This window comes from Chanodichthys erythropterus, chromosome 16, assembly GCF_024489055.1.
Source record: "Chanodichthys erythropterus isolate Z2021 chromosome 16, ASM2448905v1, whole genome shotgun sequence".
Taxonomy (NCBI): domain Eukaryota; kingdom Metazoa; phylum Chordata; class Actinopteri; order Cypriniformes; family Xenocyprididae; genus Chanodichthys; species Chanodichthys erythropterus.
This window is the reverse complement of record NC_090236.1, coordinates 43,362,180-43,383,626: the sequence shown is the minus strand read 5'-3', so window position 1 is coordinate 43,383,626 and position 21,447 is coordinate 43,362,180. Positions and strand designations below refer to the sequence as shown.

Here is a 21,447-nt window from a genome sequence, read left to right as displayed (position 1 = left end):
CAAACATAAAGCACTAGTTATTAAAAAAAATAAAAATAAAAATAGGTCACCATTACGGTTGTATGTGGGTTTTACAAATATTTAACGAATGAAAAGGATTTTAAAGAGCTTGTGACAAAACCTCCTAACTCCATTGGATCCTCAACTGTCAGTCAGACCTCATCAATCCGCCTCACCTCCTGAATGAAGTGCGCACGCAGTTTGGACATCTCTGTGCAATGCAAAGGTAAATAAAGATCTGATGTTTGAAAAAAAAAATTGTAAAGCGTATCCCAGACGCACTGGCCGAGATGAAGCTGTTCTCGGCGGTTACAGAAGCACTGAACGGCCGCTGACGCACTCGAGATCACATCTCCGAAAACGTCAAAACAAATTGTAAAATAGGCGCTGTTATTAAATATGAGTCACATATTTCAGGTCTAAACAACTACATTCTCGCCTAAAAAACTATTAAAACTACAGTTCGTGGTACAAGAAGTAGTATTTGTAAAAATTACGGTTGATTTGATCGGCCGCCATGACGGTCACTTCATGCGGAGTGAAATCACATGGCTATCAGCCAATCAGATTCGAGAACCAGACAGAACTGTTATGTATGTATATGTATATGTATATGTATGTACATGTATATGTATATGTGACCTGATCCAGCAAAATGAGTCACAGTGACCCAAATTTCAAAATTGAGATTTTGGTATCAATGGAAAGATGAGACAATAAGCTTTAAAATGATATCCTAGTCAAAGTACCTTGAATGGTTTTAAAGATATACCCATTTTAATTATGGTAGTCTGCCCTCTTTTTCAAATTGAAAACCTGAGAAAATCTCTTTTAAAGTTTTTTGCTCGTTTTTATGTTGATATCTTTCAAAATCCATTGCATTTAAAGGGATAAACTATTTATTTTACAGTTTAATTTGACCAAAGACATATATATATATAAATGCTATTAAACCAGGCTGAAGCTCAAATTATTTTAAAGTATTTATTTGAATGAACCCTTTAAGACCTGAAGGCTTTTTTAGAGTTCTTATATATATATATATATATATATATACACATGATGTGTGTTCTTCATCCACCACTGTATAACTAATAAACAGCATCACAATGCAGGGCAGTCACAGAAAAAATGCAAAATCCTAAAATCTTGGATTTAAAAATAGCCTTAGCCACTTATTCCAGTGAGCGCTGAAGTGACGTCTCAGCGCAAACACAGCTGTGAGTGACATAAGGCACTTGAAGGTAAAAGGATTGGAAGTCCTAACAGCTCCTTTTACGTGTTAAAATCAGAGCCACTGCACACAAGAAAATGTTTACATAAACAGTTAATTCAAGTGCGTTCTCACACTTTTTATTTCTTGTGTCTCTCTGAAAGTGATGCAAGCCCTCAAAATTACCTAAAAAGTGTGCACTGCAAAAATGTCTCTTATGCATTGCAGAAATAAAACTGTCTCCTATAACAAAAAATATGAAGTACAGTTAAGCACAACATGACAACTTGTGCTATTATTTAAAATGTCTATTCAAGTATTCAATTAAATAAGGACCAATTAAACCCTGAACAATGAATGTGCACCATTGCTGCATAATTCACTACAGCTGGACATCAGACTAGATTAAACTGCAAAACAGCTGTAATCACACCAGTTTATCATATATTCAGCTATAGTATATCATATTCAGTGTCCAATACATTTGTTTCAACCCCTCCATTACAAACCGATGTATGAATAATAAATGAGCTCCACGTGTGACATCCACATTTTAATGCAAGTCATGCGGCACAACCCCTTGCCATGAGACCAGTTTTGGCTGGTGCTTAAAGACAGCGTGTTTCCTTATGAACTTTTATAGTACTATTTAATCTCATGTTGTGTGCTGTATTATCTTTACCAGTCTTTACAAAACATGGTCTCCATGTCCAAATTTCAAGGTCACAAAACAAGTGGGTTCTTTTCAATACTCAAACTGATGCTTCCTTGTTTCCTCACTCCTCCATCCTCCTCCAACAGCATGTGACCCAGAATCAATAATAGAATCAGCCACATTAACGGATTCTAACTATACTGAGAGAAACAAGGATTGAGGATTCTTTCGGAGGAGCTAAGAGTGCTTGCTGTCGAAAAATCTGACGCACGTATACATTCTCTTCCCCTTCACATCACAATGATTTGGTTTTACCTTTGCAAACTGTGCAATTCACATATTTCAACAAGGCTTCTTGCTTTACTAATACTCAGTATTAATTTCTTAAACCACCAAACTTCAACAACATGAGGACAGATCCTTTTGGCACAGCTAATGACATTTTGAAATGATGCTTGAGTGATGAAGAATATTCCAATTTACAAAAGTTGTCTTTAGATTTCTTCATGCTTGCATCCTTTCCTAACATTGAGAGGAGCCAGGACTTGAGGAAAGTAAACAAGGGTGCACAATTTAACAAATGAGAAGCACTTAGTATGCCTTTGTTTGTTGGCAATTGCTGGATGATTTTCTGCTCAGACAAAGTCAGACTGAGCACTGACACAATTAAGATTCCTCAATAAACACTTCTGTCTTATTATTTTTTTTCCTGCCTCTGCCTCTTGGCTGTTAAAAGTGCAGACTGGCTGTTGAATATCAGGCAAACATCTCCTATTTCCTTATTTAGAGATCTAACTCTTGCTGAACCGCACAAGATGGTACATCTCTAATCGTGCTGGACAATGTTAACATTGTTAAATTCAGTTTAATTTTTCAATTGAACTTTTTCTCAAATGTTAGGCTGATAATATGCTATACTATTCATTTCTAAATATTAAATTGCAAAAATGTTAACCAGAAACATTTTCACTAGTAGTCTTTTGACCACACTGTACATCCACATTTAGCTTCACACTTATACAACCAAAACCCCTTTAAACTACAGTTAGATCGATCCAGGCATATCCATAACGCTGTATTATTATTTACATGTTTGCACAATGCATTACATGTACTACATGACTAAAGCATAAAGCAGCAGATTCACTTTGAAACATACCGGACTTGAATAATAAAATCCGCTACGTGAAAGTATACAGTAAAATCAAACCTTACGAAAAGTCAACATCATAATGGCACTTCACAAATAAACTGTTACACTTAACTGAAAAAAATATATATGATGCAAATGGCGCCCGTCATACAAGATTTAAAGCTGTAGCTCATTTAAACTCACCTGAAAAAAGCCTGGAGATAAACCTCACATACATTGGGATAAAACTGATCAAAAATAGGGAGAATGTCTTTCTCCCTCCCCCTAAAATCTTTCTTTCTCGCTCAGGTGACTGATTTTCGCATGAGAGCCATTACTGATGTCAGGCGTCATCAAATGCGACCGTTTTCGCAGATCTTTAGAGCATCCGCATTCCCGTGAACCGCGCCAAACTGCAGATTATGTTGAAAATTCTTATCCAGCAACACGGAACACACTTTTTTTTACGGGAAGGAATCGTTTTTGTGGTATCGTTCTGAATAAGACTTGGTCGACAAGATAATGTGTGTGGTTGTTAAAAAAAGCTCTTCATTCTGAATTTGTTTCAATGTAAAGACAAGCAGTTTCCCGGATGTTGTGAAAAACTTGAGGCCTGATTCTTGTACTACACGCGTGTAAAGCATCTCAGTGTCTTTAGGAGACAAAGTGTGCCTGGATGATCAAAAGTCATGTTTGGCTCATCGAGATCTGGAGGGGTAAGAGGAGGTCAGGACCAGTTTAACTGGGATGAAGTGAAAGTGGATAAACACAGAGAGAACTATTTGGGTAAGTGTCGAGCTAGCAGCTCTAGCTGTGGCTAGCAACTCAATCAGCCCTATTTTCGTGTAATTTATATGTGAAGTTCCCAAAAGATAGCATTATATTCAGAGAAGCACGATTTCTTTTGCACTTTACAGGCTTGAATTAACAAATGATTGCAAATTCGAGTTCATGTAACTGGTTTGTGATTATATTTTGTTGTTTAGACACACGGACATGATAACCGGTTCAGAAAGCTAAAAGGAATAACATTACTCGTGAAGACATTTTAGCAGACTTGTAAAGACAAGAGTAACGTTAGTTGGGTAACTTATTAGCTTGATTGCACTTCTGTAAATATACTGCTAATCCACAATGTCAGCATGGTTTGCCCATGACAGTTTTTTCCTCTGGGTTCACGTTGCATTAGCTAGATGTTTGTTTGTTTTTATTAGTATTTGTAATATAAATTCAGGCATTCCTACCTTTTTCCTTAGTGTGATCTCTCATTACATCGTCTGTTAATTTAATTTTTTATGTATCGGACACAGTTGTGCCTTTTGTTGGTGTAGTTGACGTGTTGAGCTTTCTAGTTAAAGTAACGTTACCCAGAGTCGCATGAGACGCGCACGCAGCTCGTCAGTATACGAATCCTACTATGACAAAGGTAGCTTTTGCGGACATTGCTTGATAATCCTGCAATCCTACTATAACGCATGCGTAGTTGCTTGCTATAAGTCAGAAGGGCAATATGATTTTGGTATTGATTCTGGAGTTTCATGTATTTTCTATCCTTGTCACAAACATAAGCTCTTAAATACCTTTAAATATAATGTTTATATATCAATAACTGATAAGAACAGTGATGTATTATCTATAAGCCCCACCCCACACAAAAACATTCCCTGCGTTCCAATGTCCATACTATCCATCCTAAATGGTATGTGAGATTAAAATAAGTGTGTCCCAAAGCATAGTATGTTGAAAAGAGTATGCCAAAAGTCCCCGGATGGTCTACTATTTCCGGTAGATTTTCGAAGTGTGGATCCATGCACACTGCGCATTGGACGAGGATTCAGATCAGAACTACAAACACGAGTAAAAAGTGTTAAAAAACTACAAAACATGGCGGATATACGATCGACGCTGAGAGATTTGAGTGACTAATAATCAGTTTAACCTGATAGAAAATATATATTTAATGTTACCCGTGTTATTTTTCATCTGCAAATACCAATGTGGACTTTTATAAAGATCCGAATGGCCATTAACTTTTAAATGCATCATTATGCATTAATATGAGGACAGTTCTCCACATGAAAGACCCGCGACTGCATAGGGTTGTCATATGCTTGTCCTTTGGACAAGTAAATAGATAATTTACTTGTCCGATTAAAAAAAGTTGCTTGTCTGGAAAAAATAGGGTTTGTTTGTTTTTGTTTTTTTGTAATGTAAATCTAATTTATTCTGAATTAATATTCTCATAAGTGTTCTATCAGCTTTGGCATATTTAAATCTGCATATATGTGATAATAAACCCCAAGGGCTTTTTTTTTTTTACTTTATAAATCACTTTTTTTTCTAATCTTATTAAATGTATGCTTCATCTTTCATTTTAAATTCTTAAATTTAATTAATAAATTTAATTAGAATAATAAGACACTACAGGGCTCTTACCAATCAAATTAAAGGTGCTCTAAGTGATGTCACGCGGTTTTAGGCCAAAACATTTTTTGTCACATACAGCAAACATCTCCTCACTATCCGATAGCTGCCTGACCCCTGAACACACTGTAAAAAAACGTGGTCTCTGTAGTCGCCACAAGCTCTGAAAACGGCAATAAAACAAACTGGTGCAGCCTGGACCACGAATCATAATAAACATGCTCCAGCCAATAACCGACAAGAATGCTTTTAAATGTGCGTTTATGACTGTTTCAGGAAGCACGGAGGGGAGGGGGAGGAGGAGGAGGAGGAGGAGGAGGAGGAGGAGGAGGAGGAGGAGGAGGAGGAGGGAGGGTCTAGCTAGCCTCTGTTTTGTTTGACAACACTTCAAACGTCAACAGGAAGTTACTCCACCCAGGATCGCTTAGAGAACCTTTAAATAATTTACGCTAAAAAATTACAACTGCATTAGAAATGTTATGATATTATTTTAAATATTTTGTTTAATAAGAAATAGGAAAAAATGACAAACATGAAACTAAACCACCAGTAGGTGGTGGCAGTTGACCGTCTTAATGAGTGAGTCAAGTCATTCATTCAAACAATTCGTTCAAACGGCTGCTTCATTCAGGAATGAGGCAGTTGTTATGAATGGGTCACTGAATCTTTAACTCAGTCGATTCATTCATGTGGTGTTGCTTAACTGTATCATATCTTATAAATATAAAAACTCCACAATTTTAATTTTTACTGCAGTATGTCAACTGTTTACTGGCTCATTTGTTTCAATTCCTCCTCGAGAAGCTGCATGAGCCTCAACAGCGCAACCTTGTTACCGTCAGTACGTTATATATTATTATCCACTATTGATTGCCACTTACACTAATTGTAATACAATCACAATCATTCTTTTCATTCATTCAATTCTCTTTCACTTGACCATAAAGAATTATTAATTTATTATGATATAATTTTCATGATAATTAGGCAAATAAATGTAATTGTCATTATAGTAATGCATTTTGTTTTCTCTAATTACAATAAATGAAATGCAGTACAACCAATACTAGACAATGAGGTGCAAATACAATTTAAATAATTTAATATTTCTAACAATATAATCTTTAATAATGTAAAATAATATTTTCAACATTACAGTACTAAGAATGAGAGTTTTATGCTTTTATATTCTAAAAATTGTGAGGAAAAATGTGCTTAATTGTCATGAAAATCTTAAAGAATTAGTCCACTTTCAAATAAAAATTTCCTGATAATTTACTCACCCCCATGTCATCCAAGATGTCCATGTCCTTCTTTCTTCAGCAGAAAAGAAATTAAGGTTTTTGATTAAACATTCCAGGATTATTCTCCTTATAGTGGATTTTGGTGGACTCCAAATGGTTGAAGGTCAAAATTACATTTTCAGTGCAGCTTCAAAGGGCTTTAAACAATACCAGATGAGGAGGCTTTTATCTAGATCTGTCGATTTTCGATCTGTCATTTTCTTAAAAAAAATACAAATGTATATGTTTTATTCTTCAAAAAGCTTACGCTGCATGTCATATGCTTTCCCTATTCAATTTATGGAAAGTAGAATAGGGAAGGTGTAGGACATACAGCATAAGCTTTTTGAAGAATACGGAAGGCGGAATGGTGAAGCACTTGCAAGGCAATTATTTGTGTTTATAAAGTATATACATTTGTATTTTTTTTTTATTTTTTTTTTTAAGAAAATGACTGATCGTTTAGCTAGATAAGACCCTTATCCCTTGTCTGGTATCGTTTAAAGCCCTTTGAAGCTGCACTAAAACTAATTTTGACCTTCAACTATGGAAGAAAACTAATGTCATATGTTTCTGAAATAAAAAGCTTGTTGAATTGCACTAATTGAAAAAAAAAAAGCATTTTATTAACTGTGCTTGCATTTAGATGCATTGCATTTTTAGGGCTTGCATTTTTAGGGGCTGAAATTCAACATGGTCATATATTTAAGCTGTGAATATTTCAATTCAAATCATTTCACACACATTTTCATTATTAAAAATTAATTTATATTCACCTTTCAGATTTCACTTCCAAAATATTAATGCTGTTTAACCGTTTGGAGTGAGGTCCACTATAAGGAGAATAATCCTGGAATGTTTTCATTAAAAACCTTAATTTCTTTTCAACTGAAGAAAGAAGGAAATGGACGTCTTGGATGAAATGGGGGTGAGTAAATTATCAGGAATTTTTTTATTTGAAAGTAAATTAATCCTTTAAAGGCGCATTATGTAATATTGACAGCTAGTGGTTGAAATGGATACTGCAGTCCAAATTAAAAATATTGGAAAGAGTTGTTTGTCCTCAGATTCGCCATGCTGGTTGCCTGTTTAAAAACATGCATTAGGGAAGAGCACAATTAACAATGGAAGGTGACGAGACTTGCACTGAAAGCTGATGAGTTGATTTTTCTGCATTTCAATATGCCTCTGGACATAGAGCTTTTTAGATGGATGCTGAGGCTTTTTAGGTCGGGTATAGTGTTGTCAAAAGTACCGGTACTTCATTACAGTACTGTTGGTACTGAAATTTTGAAAATGTTACGTTTCCAGCATTTCCGTAGTACCAGCCCAGATAACACACATACGTCGGGCCGATGATGTCTCGATGGACAAAGTTCCATTGCCGGGACGTAGCTCACGGAGCGTTTGCTCATCGGGAAAATGCCGCAGAGACGTCGGCCTCTGAGAGCAAATGCTCTCTGGCCGATGCGTGGACGATGCAAAGCTGTAAATACTGGCCGCTGTGCAGGGGCTTTATATGGCCTTTATTTATTTAGGCTGAACCTTTCAGTCTACACCGAGATGGCACATTGACACAGAATCAACCTAGAATCGATGTTTCTCACGACATCAAAGACCAACGTCACACACGCCATTCAAAACCAACGGAAAATCGACGCGGATCGTTTGCTTACCTTATGCTGAAACGATGCTGATTTCAGTTGGGCTAAAGTTTTACACAGTTAACACATTTTCGTTTTTAAAAATCTCAAATACTTAATACTAATAGATAAATGAGCATGCTTATGTAATAATCACACATCACATTCAGTTAACATTGTTTTAATATTTACAAAATACAGTTACATATAGCCTGCGTGTTTAGAGCATACATCCTCCTATACAAACCGTCAATATGACTAATAGAGAAGGCATTTACATTAAAATACAGAGGATTACATGAAAATTACAGGCTTAAAGGAACACTCCACTTTTTTTGAAAATAGGCTCATTATCCAACTCCCCTAGAGTTAAACAGTTGAGTTTTACCGTTTTCGAATCCATTCAGCCGATCTCCGGTTCTGGCGGTACCACTTTTAGCATAGCTTAGCATAGTTCATTGAATCTGATTAGACCGTTAGCATCGCGCTTAAAAATGACCAAAGAGTTTTGATATTTTTCCTATTTAAAACTTGACTCTTCTGTAGTTACATCGTGTACTAAGACCAACAGAAAATGAAAAGTTGCGATTTTCTAGGCTGATATGGCTAGGAACTATACTCTCATTCAGGCGTAATAATCAAGGAACTTTGCTGCCGTTCCATGGCTGCAGCAGGCGCAATGATATTACGATGATATTACGATGCAATGATATCATTGCACTGCTGCAGAGTATGAATGAGAGTATAGTTCCTAGCCATATCAGCCTAGAAAATCACAACTTTTTATTTTCCGTCGGTCTTAGTACACGATTTAACTACAGAAGAGTCAAGTTTTAAATAGGAAAAATATCAAAACTCTTTGGTCATTTTTAAGCGCGATGCTAACGGTCTAATCAGATTCAATGAACTATGCTAAGCTATGCTAAAAGTGGTACCACCAGAACCGGAGATTGGCTGAATGGATTCGAAAACGGTAAAACTCAACTGTTTAACTCTAGGGGAGTTGGAAAATTAGCCTATTTTCAAAAAAAGTGGAGTGTTCCTTTTAAAAGTCTTAAGTTAAAAAATTAAAAACAATATTTACTCATGAACAAAACTGGTCATGTTCTTTTGTACATGTTATTTTTATTAGAGCACAAAAGGAAATGTTAGGCAGAACATCAAGAGACTGACAGTCTCAGTCATAATTCACTATCAGTTTCTTTTCTCATGGTGACTGAGACTGTGACTCTCTCCTTTTGTGTTCCACAAAAATAAGACTTATGGGTGAGTAGATGATTTATAAAGAAATCTTACCCTTGAAAACGGAGGACAGAAGAATATAGCAGATTAATTTGTTTTCCTTTGTAATTAAAATGTAAGTTCCTCGCTCTTGTATTGCCAGGAATGTAAACTCCTTGGGTGAAAAAGGTGACAGATGTAACCCACAATTTCAATAGCATAGACAAAACTATTTTTAATTACTTAAAAAAAAAAAAAAAAAAAAAACATATTATGGGTCAAAAAAGAGGTTTAACCCACACTGAAAAGTCATTAAATGCCCATGAGAAGGATGCAATACTAGAGAAACCGGAAAATTAAAGTATGACCATTGGACGAGAAATACTGATTAGGTCAGCAGGGTCCAGCCAATTCCCTTGTTAACAATTAAATATCACTTGTTTATATATTGATTATACACAAAATGAACAGTAGTTAATAAGATAGATGTGGTTTGTCATTGGTAAAATGAGACTGGAAATTTAATCAGGATATTGTCTCAAATTATGCATGTGCTGTATAATATATAGTATTATTGTAGCAAAACTGAGCACCTGTGACAGTGGAATCTGTAGATAATATTTCAGTAAAGTCACTGAGAAAATGTATTAGGCTTTTCAAACTTGTATTGTAGTTTTCTTTTCTTTTCTCTCTCACAACCACAACAGTTAAATTTGTACTAATCTTATTCTACGAATTCAAATTATTCTCAAAGGCTAAAATTTTTTCTGATCATTCAAATAAATGACCTGTAATGGAAAAAATCCTATCATCCATAAAAATGACTTATATCCCTCTCTAACATAGTCTTAAATATTAATTGTAAAATAGTAGCATTTATAATAAATTATTGGCTACTTTTCATTTCTTGCCAAAAGCATAATTCTACAGTGCAAGGCAATTTCCGGGTGGTTCTGTGTTGATTACTGATTGATTAATAACGACAAGAAAATGTTTATCACTGCATAGAGCACATGTTTGAGTGGGATGTCACATACTGATATGTCATATGTGAGATCTCGCATATCAGTTCACAAATAAAATCTGTCCATGACTTCACACTTTTGATAAAGGTGTACAGCAACTGTAAAATAAGGTGTGGTCACACTGCGCTTTTCATTCCATTGACCTCCATTCATATGCAGACAAATGCGGGAGACCAGAAACACAAGCTCATGCAAAAAGTTTGGTTTGGAACTCTGACCTGTGAATTCACATCACACGACTATGTATAAAGAGTACAAAATCGCTACAAGAAGGTGTGGACCTAATGGCTAAAATAAAAAAAAAGTGTAGTAAAGTCAAGTAGACTGTATATTTTTATATTGAATATACTATTTGTTAAATGTTGAATTCATGTTTATAAAAAGTCTCTGCAGACGTCACATCACGCCAGTTGCAGTGTCCAAAGAAATTTCACATGCTCAAAGTAATGTGTCCGCAGCTTAAATGTGAACATATGAATATCTTAATTTCAGTTTCATAGAATAGGACTTGTGCACCACCAGAAAATAATATGAAAAGGTTTAACTGTTGTGTTGTTTGTAAGAGAAAAAGAGAGAAAAGTTTGCAACTTCTAAAAAACATTGTGTGATTATTCTTTACAACTAGAAATCCCAGTGTCACAGGTGCTCAGTTTTGCTATAGTAATACCCTCTCAGAACATGGTAGTAATCAGCCATCCATGCAAAAGCAGAGGTCAGTGTGGTGTACTGTTGGTACATCTGTCCAAGCCAAGATCTGACGTTTTCATGTCTTCAGCTGGGGATCCCAGAGACCCTGCAATAAAAATAGTAGAGTTCAAAATCCATTGTACATGCCCATTACTAAGTATCGCATCTGGTAACATAAATCAACATTCCAGGTTCAATTTAACTTTAGCTCAATAGATGATATTTGTAGCATAATATTGCCCAAAGGAAGCAGTTTTGACTTGCACTCTGAATATTCCTTTAATATGGCATTTTGTGAGAGGCCTTATCACATTTTCTTCTATAAGTAATTTTTATTCAAAAAAATTAATGATTAATGTAAAATATAAAGAATTCATGCATTTACAAACCTCATTTGGATAAATATGATGGTTTACACAGGAAAGCCTGTCAGTGATGGGCTGTAATGAAAAAGAAAAGACACATTACATATATACCTATCAAAATAGACTAATACAGATTAAAGTTGTGACCAGTCTCTTGATCTCGGTAGTGGCAGCTATTGGGGAAACTCACCATCTTCATCGCATCAAGGCCACGTCCTGAAGAATCTCAGCGCCAAACGCTGGCGATCATATCTCATCTGGTAACGAGCACAGCCATAATTGTAAGAACTCTAATGACATATTTACCCCCTGATATTGTATTGGTGATTTTAATTCAAACATTTTAGAGGCTGAGTATGAGCAGTGTGTAAGCTGACTAGATTTATGTGAAAAATAACTTGAATGTCTAAAGTTGTCGACCCCCTGAACCAGTCAGCATTTAAAGTATTTAAGTATTTGGTAACATTTTACAATAAGGTCCATTACTTAACATTAGATACTAATACATTATTAAAATCTTGTTAACATTAGTTAAAGCACTGTGAACTAACATGAACAAACAATGAACAACTGTATTTTCATTAACTAACATTAACAAAAATTTGTAAATACAGCAACAAATGTATTGCTCATAGTTCGTTCATGTTAGTTAATACATTAACTAATGTTTAACAAATGAAACTTCTTGTAAAGAGTTACCAAATATTTAGTAAAACGTATTTAAGAATGTATCAGTAAAAAATACATATAACTCAAAAAAGACCTAGAGAAAATATATTAATGACCATAACATCCTGTTATCATAATAGTTTATCGTAACTACAACCACTAAAACATTATTTGTCACCTCATCTCATTTCGCTGATTATTTTATGCTAAAGGCTTTTTTCACAGACACTCACTGAAACAACCAGGGTTTAAAGGGTTAGTTCATCCAAAAATAAAAATAATGTCATTAATTACTCACCCTCATGTCGTTCCACACCCGTAAGACCTTCATTCATCTTCTGAACACAAATTAAGATATTTTTTTGTTGAAATCCGATGGCTCAGTGAGACCTGCATAGCCAGCAATGATATTTCCTCTCTCAAGATCCATTAATGTACTAAAAACATATTTAAATCAGTTCATGTGAGTACAGTGGTTCAATATTAATATTATAAAGGGACAAGAATATTTTTGGTGTGCCAAAAAACAAAATAAAGACTTATATAGTGATGGCCGATTTCAAAACATACGCTGATTCATAACGCTCCAAAGCTTCCTGAAGCAGTGTTTTGAATTTGGCCATCACTATATAAGTCGTTATTTTGTTTTTTTGGCACACCAAAAATATTCTCGTCGCTTCATAATTTTAATTTTGAACCACTGTACTCACATGAACTGATTTAAATATGTTTTTAGTACATTAATGGATCTTGAGAGAGGAAATGTCATTGCTGGCTATGCAGGCCTCACTGAGCCATCGGATTTCAACAAAAATATCTTAATTTGTGTTCTGAAGATTAATGAAGATCTTGCGGGTGTGGAATGACAAGAGGGTGAGTAATTGATGACGTTATTTTCATTTTTGGGTGAACTACTAACCCTTTAATGATTTTAAAATGTGATTTTATTTTTATTTTATATTTTTCAAAAACAAACAAACAAAAATCTTACAGACCCCAAACTTTTGAACAGTAGTGTATGTTTGAGGATTTGCTTACTGGTTATATGGTTTTTAGCCTGAGATTTTCTTGGACAGGAGTGCAGGCCATCAGCATGGAAGAATCTACATAACAAACAGTTTATCACAGAGCTTATATAATGTCTGGTTCATTAGAATCAAACCATCTACAGCAAAGGTGAAATGCAGGTAAGAGAAAGTAGAATAAACAGAAAATATAAACAAAAATGTATTAACAAAATTTGTTTGAGGCTTACTTCATTTTATATTGCTCTGTGTTACTTACGTTTGGATGTCAGAACCTTGCAAACTGTAATATTAAAAAATATTTTTTGCAAAAGAAAATAACATGCATGGTGATATAGGTAAAATATTTTGTGGGGCAACACTTTGGAATGGAAACATATTTACTATTAACTTTTGCCTCAAACTCTTAATATACTGCTTATTAATAGACCGTAAGGTAGTTACAGCATTTAAGGGTGGATATCAGGTGGGATTTAGGGATGTTGTAGAATAAGGTCATGCAGAATAATGCATTGATATCTGTAATAACAGCCAATATGCAAGCTAATAAGCAACTAGTTTAAAGTGTGAATTGTTCCCCATACTAAAGTGTTACCCTTTGTGGAAAAAATGCATATGAAGTTATTTAACTTATTTTTAATTATTTATTTATTTATTTATTGAACGGGGACATTGCACAATATATTGTACAGACCTGAGATAGCTACAAGCTAATTTTCATCTGTTGTCCCTGGGCAGAAGCAAAGTAACAGCAGGTTCATAGTGCATTTAAACAGCCTATCACATAATACCCTATATATGTAATTAAAAAAAAAAAAAAACACATCCAACATTGACAAAGCCCCATCCCCAGATCAAATCCACACAGTCCAGATACATTACATTTGATCCATCAGAGATTCTTCCACGTCTGCGCTAATGGCAACACACTTGATTATCCTTCAACCATTTCTTTACATTAAATTTGAAATTATTCAAAGTATTGCACTGTCTGATAGTTAAAGTTAAAGAGTTCCACATTCCTGCAGCTTTTACTGAGAAGCAGCTCTGTCCAAATTTAGTTGATCTAAAATTGACATAACAGTCTCCTCTGGTGGAGGCTCTGGTGGACCGAAAGCCCTCATCACATGACTTCACAAACACTTTAAGAGGTGGTGGTGCCAGGTTATGTAGAATCTTATACACTAAACTGACATTAGCCAGGAAAATTAAATTGTCAAGTGTTAACAATTTATATTTCTTAACAATATTACAATAATGATAGGATATCGGTTTCTGATCTAATATTTTGAGTGCCTGCTTGTATAAACTTTGAAGTGGTTGTAAAGCTGTGATGTTTGATTGAGGCCAAATTGTTATACAGTAAGTAAAATGGGTAAAAATCATAGAATGCATAAAAAGCTTGGCTGCATCCGTACTCATTTGATGACGAGTAAATCTGAACTGAGCTAAACTAAATTTAATGGTTTTAACAATTATTGAAATGTGCTTTTTAAATGACAATGTACTATCCAGAACAACACCTAAATATTTAAAAGAATCCACTTCTTGCAACTTTTCTCCATTAATAATAATATCTGATGTATGATGAGAGTTGTTTCTTATGGAGAAAAACATGCTGACAGTTTTTTTTAAAGTTTAGTGTCAAGCATGAGTGTTCCATCCAATCTGCAATTTTTTCCATAGCACCTTTGAGTACAGATGCAGCTTTCTGTTTTGATTTTGCATGTACATATATAACGGCATCATAAGCGTACAATTGGGTGTTAACCTCAGGGCAGATGTCAGGGAGATCATTGATATAAACACTGAATAAGAGGGGGCCCAAAATGGACCCTTGAGGCACCCCCACCGAGCTATCTAAAAAAGAGGACATTGTGCTCTTTATTCGTGTACAGTGTTTTCTGTTCTTTACATATGAATCAAACCATTGTAGTGTTTTTTCTGAGATGTTATAAGCTGATAATTTTGAAAAAAGAATGTTCAGATTTACTGTGTCAAACGCCTTTTTAAGGTCTAAAAATATGGCTCCCACTACCCCCCCTTTATCCAAACTACATTTTAGCTGTTCAACAAAATAACAAAGAGCTGTTTCTGTTGAATGGTTACTCCGAAAGCCAAATTGCATTGGATTCAGGGGGTGACATCCATAATTTAAATGATCCATTAATTGCTTGGCTACTACTTTTTCCACTACCTTAGATATTACAGGTAGGATGTTAACTGGTCTATAGTTTGCAATTTCAGCCTGGTCTCCTCGTTTATGCAAAGGTGTAATAACTGCCACTTTTAGACAGTCAGGGAAGAAAGCTTCTTTAATGGATCTGTTTATTAACTGTGTGATTGGCCCACATAAAATCATTCCATTTAATCATACAGGAGTCTAACCCATAAGCATCTTGTGATTTAGAATTTTTAAGTCCTTGTAAAATTTTAAGGACCTCTTGCTCCGAGACCTCACATAAATGTAAAACAGATTTGTTCATGTCTACAGGACTAATTTCAGTTATTCTGTTTCCGAAAACCACCGCAAGCTCCTGTACCGAATCTTTGAAATATGTATTAAAAGTGTTTGCTACTTTTATTTTCTTCATCTGTTAATACATGATTAATGTTGATTTCATATTTATTGTTACATTTTTCTTTGCGGGTAATCTTTTATATGTTTCCAAACTAACTGATTGTTTCCTTTAGCTTGTGTAATCAATTCAATAAAGAAGTTTGCTTTAGCATTCCTGACTTGCCTAACTACTTTATTCCGACAATCTCTAAATAGCTGCATATCAGTATCAATGCCATTTTTTTTAGGGCTTTCTTAAGCAAATAATCTCTTCTCTTCATCAAATTCCAAATCTCATAAGTCAACCAGGGTAAATTTTGCCTTTTTGTTTTTGTTACACATCTTTTTAACAAATTTATCCTTTACATTACTGATTGTATCAATAAACTGTGTGCAAAATTGATTAATGCCATCATTATGAGACAGATCATTCCAGATTACCTTTTGTATTTCTAAGTCAAAATGGACCATATCTTTTTTTGGTATTGTATAGAAAATTTCCTTCTTACCTTTTCTAAATATGAATCTATTCTTATTTAGCTTTCGAGCAATAAGAACTAAATTGTGATCTGAAATGCCTGTAATAAAATTGAAAGATTTAATTATTCTATCTGGTTTATTTGAAAATACAAGGTCAATTTGTGTTTTAGAGGACTTGGTTATTCTAGTGGGCCCATTTATTAGCTGTGTGAAACTATATAAACTTGTTATTTCTTTTAATCGTTTTCTACAGTTTTTATCTGTCCAGTTCACGTTAAAATCTCCCATTACAATCACTTCTTTACCAAAGTTATTTAGTTCTCTTAAAATATCTTTAAAAGAAATATAAAAATGTATATCTGCGGAGGGTGGCCTATAAATACCAACTAAAATAAATGACATTTGAGGTGACAGAGTTATAGTTAATGCAATACATTCAATTTCCATGTCCAGTTTTTCTTGTACATATATCTGTTTACATTGTAAATCGTCCTTAATATAAAAAAGTAATCCACCACCTTTTCCAGTCTTCCTGTCCCTTCTGAATATGTTGTAGCCTGGAATATTAAAAGCTGCCTGTGGGGATGTCTTTGTTAACCATGTTTCTGATAGACAAATAAAGTCCATATTTGAGTCGGTGAGGAGTTTATCCACTTGATCAATTTTTGATGCAATACTCCTAATATTTAAATGACCCCCCAGCAAGCCTTTTGGTTTTGATCTTGAGTCCCAAATGACTTTAGCATGGTTGAGTGTGTGAAAAAAAGTCATGTCGTACCTCTGTTGTCGTGATATTGCATGCAGTACTTTACCCGGTTTCAATCGAAATTTGATCCGCTCTGATGCACCCCTGCTGCACAGATTCTCCGTGCACCCCTGCTCTCATTCCACCCGATGACTTGGTAGCTACTTCCCCGCTGTACAAACTCGGAGCCGGGCAGTCCGCTCACCGCCCCCTCTCCTTCCTCGTACCATGTATCCACTTGTACGGCGCTTTCCTTCGTATGCGCACCAATGCCACACAAACCAACAAAGGATTCCTCAGTGTGTATAGGTAAATCCAAGCATAATCCACCTGAGGCCCTCGCAGCGCTAGATCCCATGTGGTGAATGCGGACCACATCGCCATCGGCTTCCTTGTTGACATTGCCACAATGTGGAAGTGGGCCAGGGCATTGATGAACATCGCCCGATAATAATAAACACAAAATAATTATCAGGGCTTCACCGTCCGATCGGCTCTCGATCGGCTTGTTAGATCTTTTTCTGAAGTTCGTCAGACTGGGAATTACAAAAGTAGCCGCCACGATGCTCTTCCCATAACCAAAATGCTTTCCCCTAAAGTTATTATAAGGGGCAACACTTGATTCCACCGGGTCAATATATCCATTTACTTTCAAATGCCATTCACGATCCCCAAGATTTGGGTCAAATAGCGTCAATATACACGCATAAAGTAGATAGGCCACCAACACACCATACCTGCCGCACCTGCCTGCCGCGGCCATGATGTTGAAAATCAATGAGCTTAATGAGCTTTCTCAGTTCACATGAGTTTCTAAAGATACGTTACTCCTGTCAGCAGCTCTTCCTCCTCTGGTGTTATAGATTTGTTCACTCCTGAAATCACAGAACGTTTTTTTCTTCAATGTGATTGGTATTAAATGATTAAACATTAAATGTAATCGAGGTAATTTGTTTACCATGAGAGATCATTTCATTTCGTTTCATTTGATTTTCGCGATTCCTAAGTGATGTCATATAAATTAGCTCACTATCATTGACAGATTACCAACAAAACCTTAGCAAAACTATCAAGGCCTCTCTTCTGAACATAAAGATGTGATTTAAAAACGCAAACTTTCATAAGAGCTCAGTATATTAGCCACGCTAAACGCTTATGCTAACTGACTTTTTCGAAGAAAATAAACTATTTCAATAAAGTAAATATTCGACAGAAGCCTGTCAATTACAGGTAAGAAACGTATCCAGAACAGTTTTATATTATTTATGTGATTTTAGGGACTAAACTCACCCGAAAGCAGAGAAAGCAACAGCGAGAGACTTTGCAGCTTGTCCGTTACTGCGGTTCACCGTTACCATGGTAACTTCTCCCGTGTTTGAACCATAGACTGTAAAAACACCCATAGAGTTCTGAACAGCAGTTTTGATGCGTAAATGAGGCCGCGGCCATCTTAGCTGCGCGTCACTGCACGTCACTCCCGGATAACTGAAAATGGGCAAAGAGGCGGGGAGGTGGTTTGAGCTGATGTGACTGGTTGATGAAACCACGCCCGCCTAGCTCGACGTGTCCATGTTAGCAAGCAAAGGAGCTATCTATCTAGATACTATCTAAATTATTAATGAAGATAAGTTTTATCATCAGAAAGTTCTAAAGGTTTACTGTCACTCTACGGTGTTTCTTTAAGATATAGATGCTCCAACACCAGTAGTGTTGGGTGTGCAAATAACAACATGGAAAATCAAATGGGACTTCATACCTTTATAATAGAGATCGCTAGATGAATCCCATCTGTGGCACTTGGGTAAAATATAAATGTCCATTGCAAAACAAAAAAAAACATTTCACATTTCTTCTGAATGATCTGCTCTCTGTCATTGTTCTTCAATCTACCTGTCACTCAAGTGACCACGCCCTTAATTATGCCGAACTTTTAAGGCTTAATATAATTTAAACGGATAAGTTATAAAAAAATTCACCCCCCATATAGTTGTCATGAAGGGCAAAAATAGCAGTATAGACCAAAACCACAATGTGAACCAACTTGTAAACATGTTTTTTTCTGCTATAAACTTGGCCAATTTAACATGGGACTCTATGAGATTCTGCTCTCTTTTGGAGCCTGTCCCTAGCGGCCAGTCGATGAATCGCAGTTTAAGTTACTTCCGTATTGGCTTCACGAGAGAAAGGGGGAGGTTGCCGCTTGGTTTGAACGTTCAAAGTCAAAGTCACGCAGCATTTTAAACATCTAACATTACCAGTTTAATGACTTGATCCATTTATTTTGCAGAGGACAGGATATGTTCAGATAATTTGGCTACTTACAAAAACTTTTCTGAACTAAACAAGCTGGGCTAACCTTGCATTCCGCTGCTCATCTGCCCTTCGCCTCCGAGAAATTGAGATTAGAAAAATCTTTTTATAATTCTGTGACACTTAAAAGTTACTGGCACTCGGTTTACTACAGGCAGTTTGTAATTTATTTAAAGTGAAAACTTACCTGAAAACCACAGATTTCGCCGGAGTCGCCATTTCTCTCGTCGGTTGCAGAGATGAATGGTCACACGCAGAAAAGCGCGGCATATCGTCCTGCAGTCGTTATCCGACCCAAAGCCGACGAGCTGGAGATAGAGCTTTGACTAAAGACACGCGCCTATGCATGGCCGATCCTTATTAGATGTTACAGATATGTGGCCGACGTTCCGCTCTGCGGCCGACCTCGGCCACATGTATGTGTGCTATCTGGGAGTAGTACCGAGAATCCGGGTATATTCGGTACCCACTGATAGGGCTGTGCCAGTATTTACGTGAATGACATGAGTGAAGCACAAAGCTTTGTTTACAGAAGAAATAATAGGTTAGCAATTAAATGTGACTTTGCAGCCATGGAAACATGTTGGTTATGCCGAATGAGACAGTGAGTCCATACATTTTAAGCTTCGTATTCTGTTTTCCGAATCGCGATCTGGTCAGAGAATTTAACAATATTCCATTAGTTATTCAACTGAACATGGAATCTGTTTCTTTTCCCAAATCTTCACTCACACAGGGGATTATAACGTTTCTTTCATTTGCATTTAGGCCTATTATAGGCTATTCGCATTCTTTACTGTGGTAAAGTAGAAAAAACACTGTAGGACAGAAACCGTTTTACTTGCAGGTCAATTTCTATTTAACAGAGTTTGTGCTTGTTATGGCGCGTCAAGTTTATTTGTATAGCGCGTTTCACACACCAGTGATTTTTACTTTTGTTTTCTCTGACAGCGCTAAATCAAACATAGCCTGAATGTCTTGCTCCTGCGGAGGATAAAACTCGCTCTTCAGACCTTTTACAACAAGCGTCAGTTGTTTGTAACATCAGGAGATAACGAAGATATTATTAAAGAGAAATGGTCTCTTTCCTGCTCGTGTCCCACATCCCTCTCAAAGCACAAAGCAGTCTATATCAAAGTAATAACGGGACTTTGGCTATATGACGCGTCTTTGTGTGGAAATAAAAAACAAATGCTTTTTGAAATAATATTTAACTTTCTTATTTAGATTACCATTATTTACAGATATTTATTTCATAGTTTTACAGGCTGTAGTGTGTTGTTTCTCAGACGTGCGTGTTTATTTTAACTATTCCGTCAGTTACCCCTGTTGAAAAAACAAGCATATGCTGGTAAAGGTTTTGAAGCTGGTATGGTGGTTTGAGCTGGTTTATGCTGGTCCAGGACCAGTTTAGGACTAGCATGGACCAGCAGCAGGGTTCGAAATGAGGGGGGTCTGGGGGGGTCCCGGACCCTCCATAAGTCATTAGGGACCCCCCATAAGAATTCATTTTTGAATTTTGGGGGGTCCCTGACAAATATATTTTAACATTAAAAATGATTGTGAAAATTGTAGGTTTTAGTGACGTTTTGTATTTAAAATAGTAATTAATTTATTTCCTAGCGCGAGGCAGCAATCAGGGCAGCTATTAGCCGAGTGAGTTCCTATACAGCGTCACAGATTGCTGTGGTGCTCCCGCAGACACGTACTAGATAAACACGGCAAAACGAGACATCACAAAGAGTGAAATCCTGAATGAAAATCCTGTAAGGGCTTCGATTGTTTATATCTCCATAAATACTTAAAGTAAAATATTAGGAGTTCGAGTTCCTATATCAAAAGTTGCATTAACTAGAATACCCAGTGTAATGATTAGAAGAGTACGTTTGTCAACGTTTCTTGCTAGCTGTAACTTATGTGTATGAAGCCAAATTGATCTGCCAACTGTTATTTATTTACCCTTGCATTGCAAAAAAAAAAGCGGAGATCTGTCTCTTCCAGGCTGTGTGC

The 21,447-nt window shown here is 36.0% G+C and overlaps 2 protein-coding genes and 1 long non-coding RNA gene across 7 annotated transcripts in view; 1 reads left to right on the top strand and 2 right to left on the bottom strand.

Annotated features, from left to right (window-relative positions):
* The window catches only part of guk1a (guanylate kinase 1a), a 47,672-nt gene extending 43,245 nt beyond the window's left edge, over positions 1 to 4,427 (bottom strand). For 2 of the 4 annotated variants that reach the window (XR_010892036.1, XM_067364137.1), the window contains exon 1: positions 3,205 to 3,342. Coding sequence is in view for 3 of the 4 variants with exons in the window: in XM_067364137.1 (XP_067220238.1) it covers positions 3,205 to 3,238 (34 nt within the window). In the remaining variant the exon portion in view is untranslated. Of the gene's footprint in view, positions 1 to 3,204; positions 3,378 to 4,244 lie in introns of those variants that run through there. The other 2 variants (XM_067364136.1, XM_067364135.1) reach the window with 2 other exon arrangements.
* c16h1orf35 (chromosome 16 C1orf35 homolog) overlaps positions 3,648 to 21,447 on the top strand; it is an 80,472-nt gene continuing 62,672 nt past the window's right edge. The window contains exon 1 of one of the 2 annotated variants that reach the window (XM_067364133.1): positions 3,648 to 3,786. In XM_067364133.1, coding sequence (XP_067220234.1) covers positions 3,690 to 3,786 — 97 coding nt within the window. In that variant the 5' untranslated portion in view covers positions 3,648 to 3,689. Of the gene's footprint in view, positions 3,787 to 7,498; positions 7,636 to 21,447 lie in introns of those variants that run through there. The other variant, XM_067364134.1, reaches the window with a different exon arrangement.
* Positions 9,390 to 14,177, bottom strand: LOC137003873 (uncharacterized). The gene is made up of 4 exons (XR_010892037.1): positions 13,356 to 14,177; positions 11,839 to 11,905; positions 11,673 to 11,723; positions 9,390 to 11,389 (listed from the first exon to the last, which is right to left on the bottom strand). It is a non-coding gene; the product is annotated as an uncharacterized lncRNA (long non-coding RNA).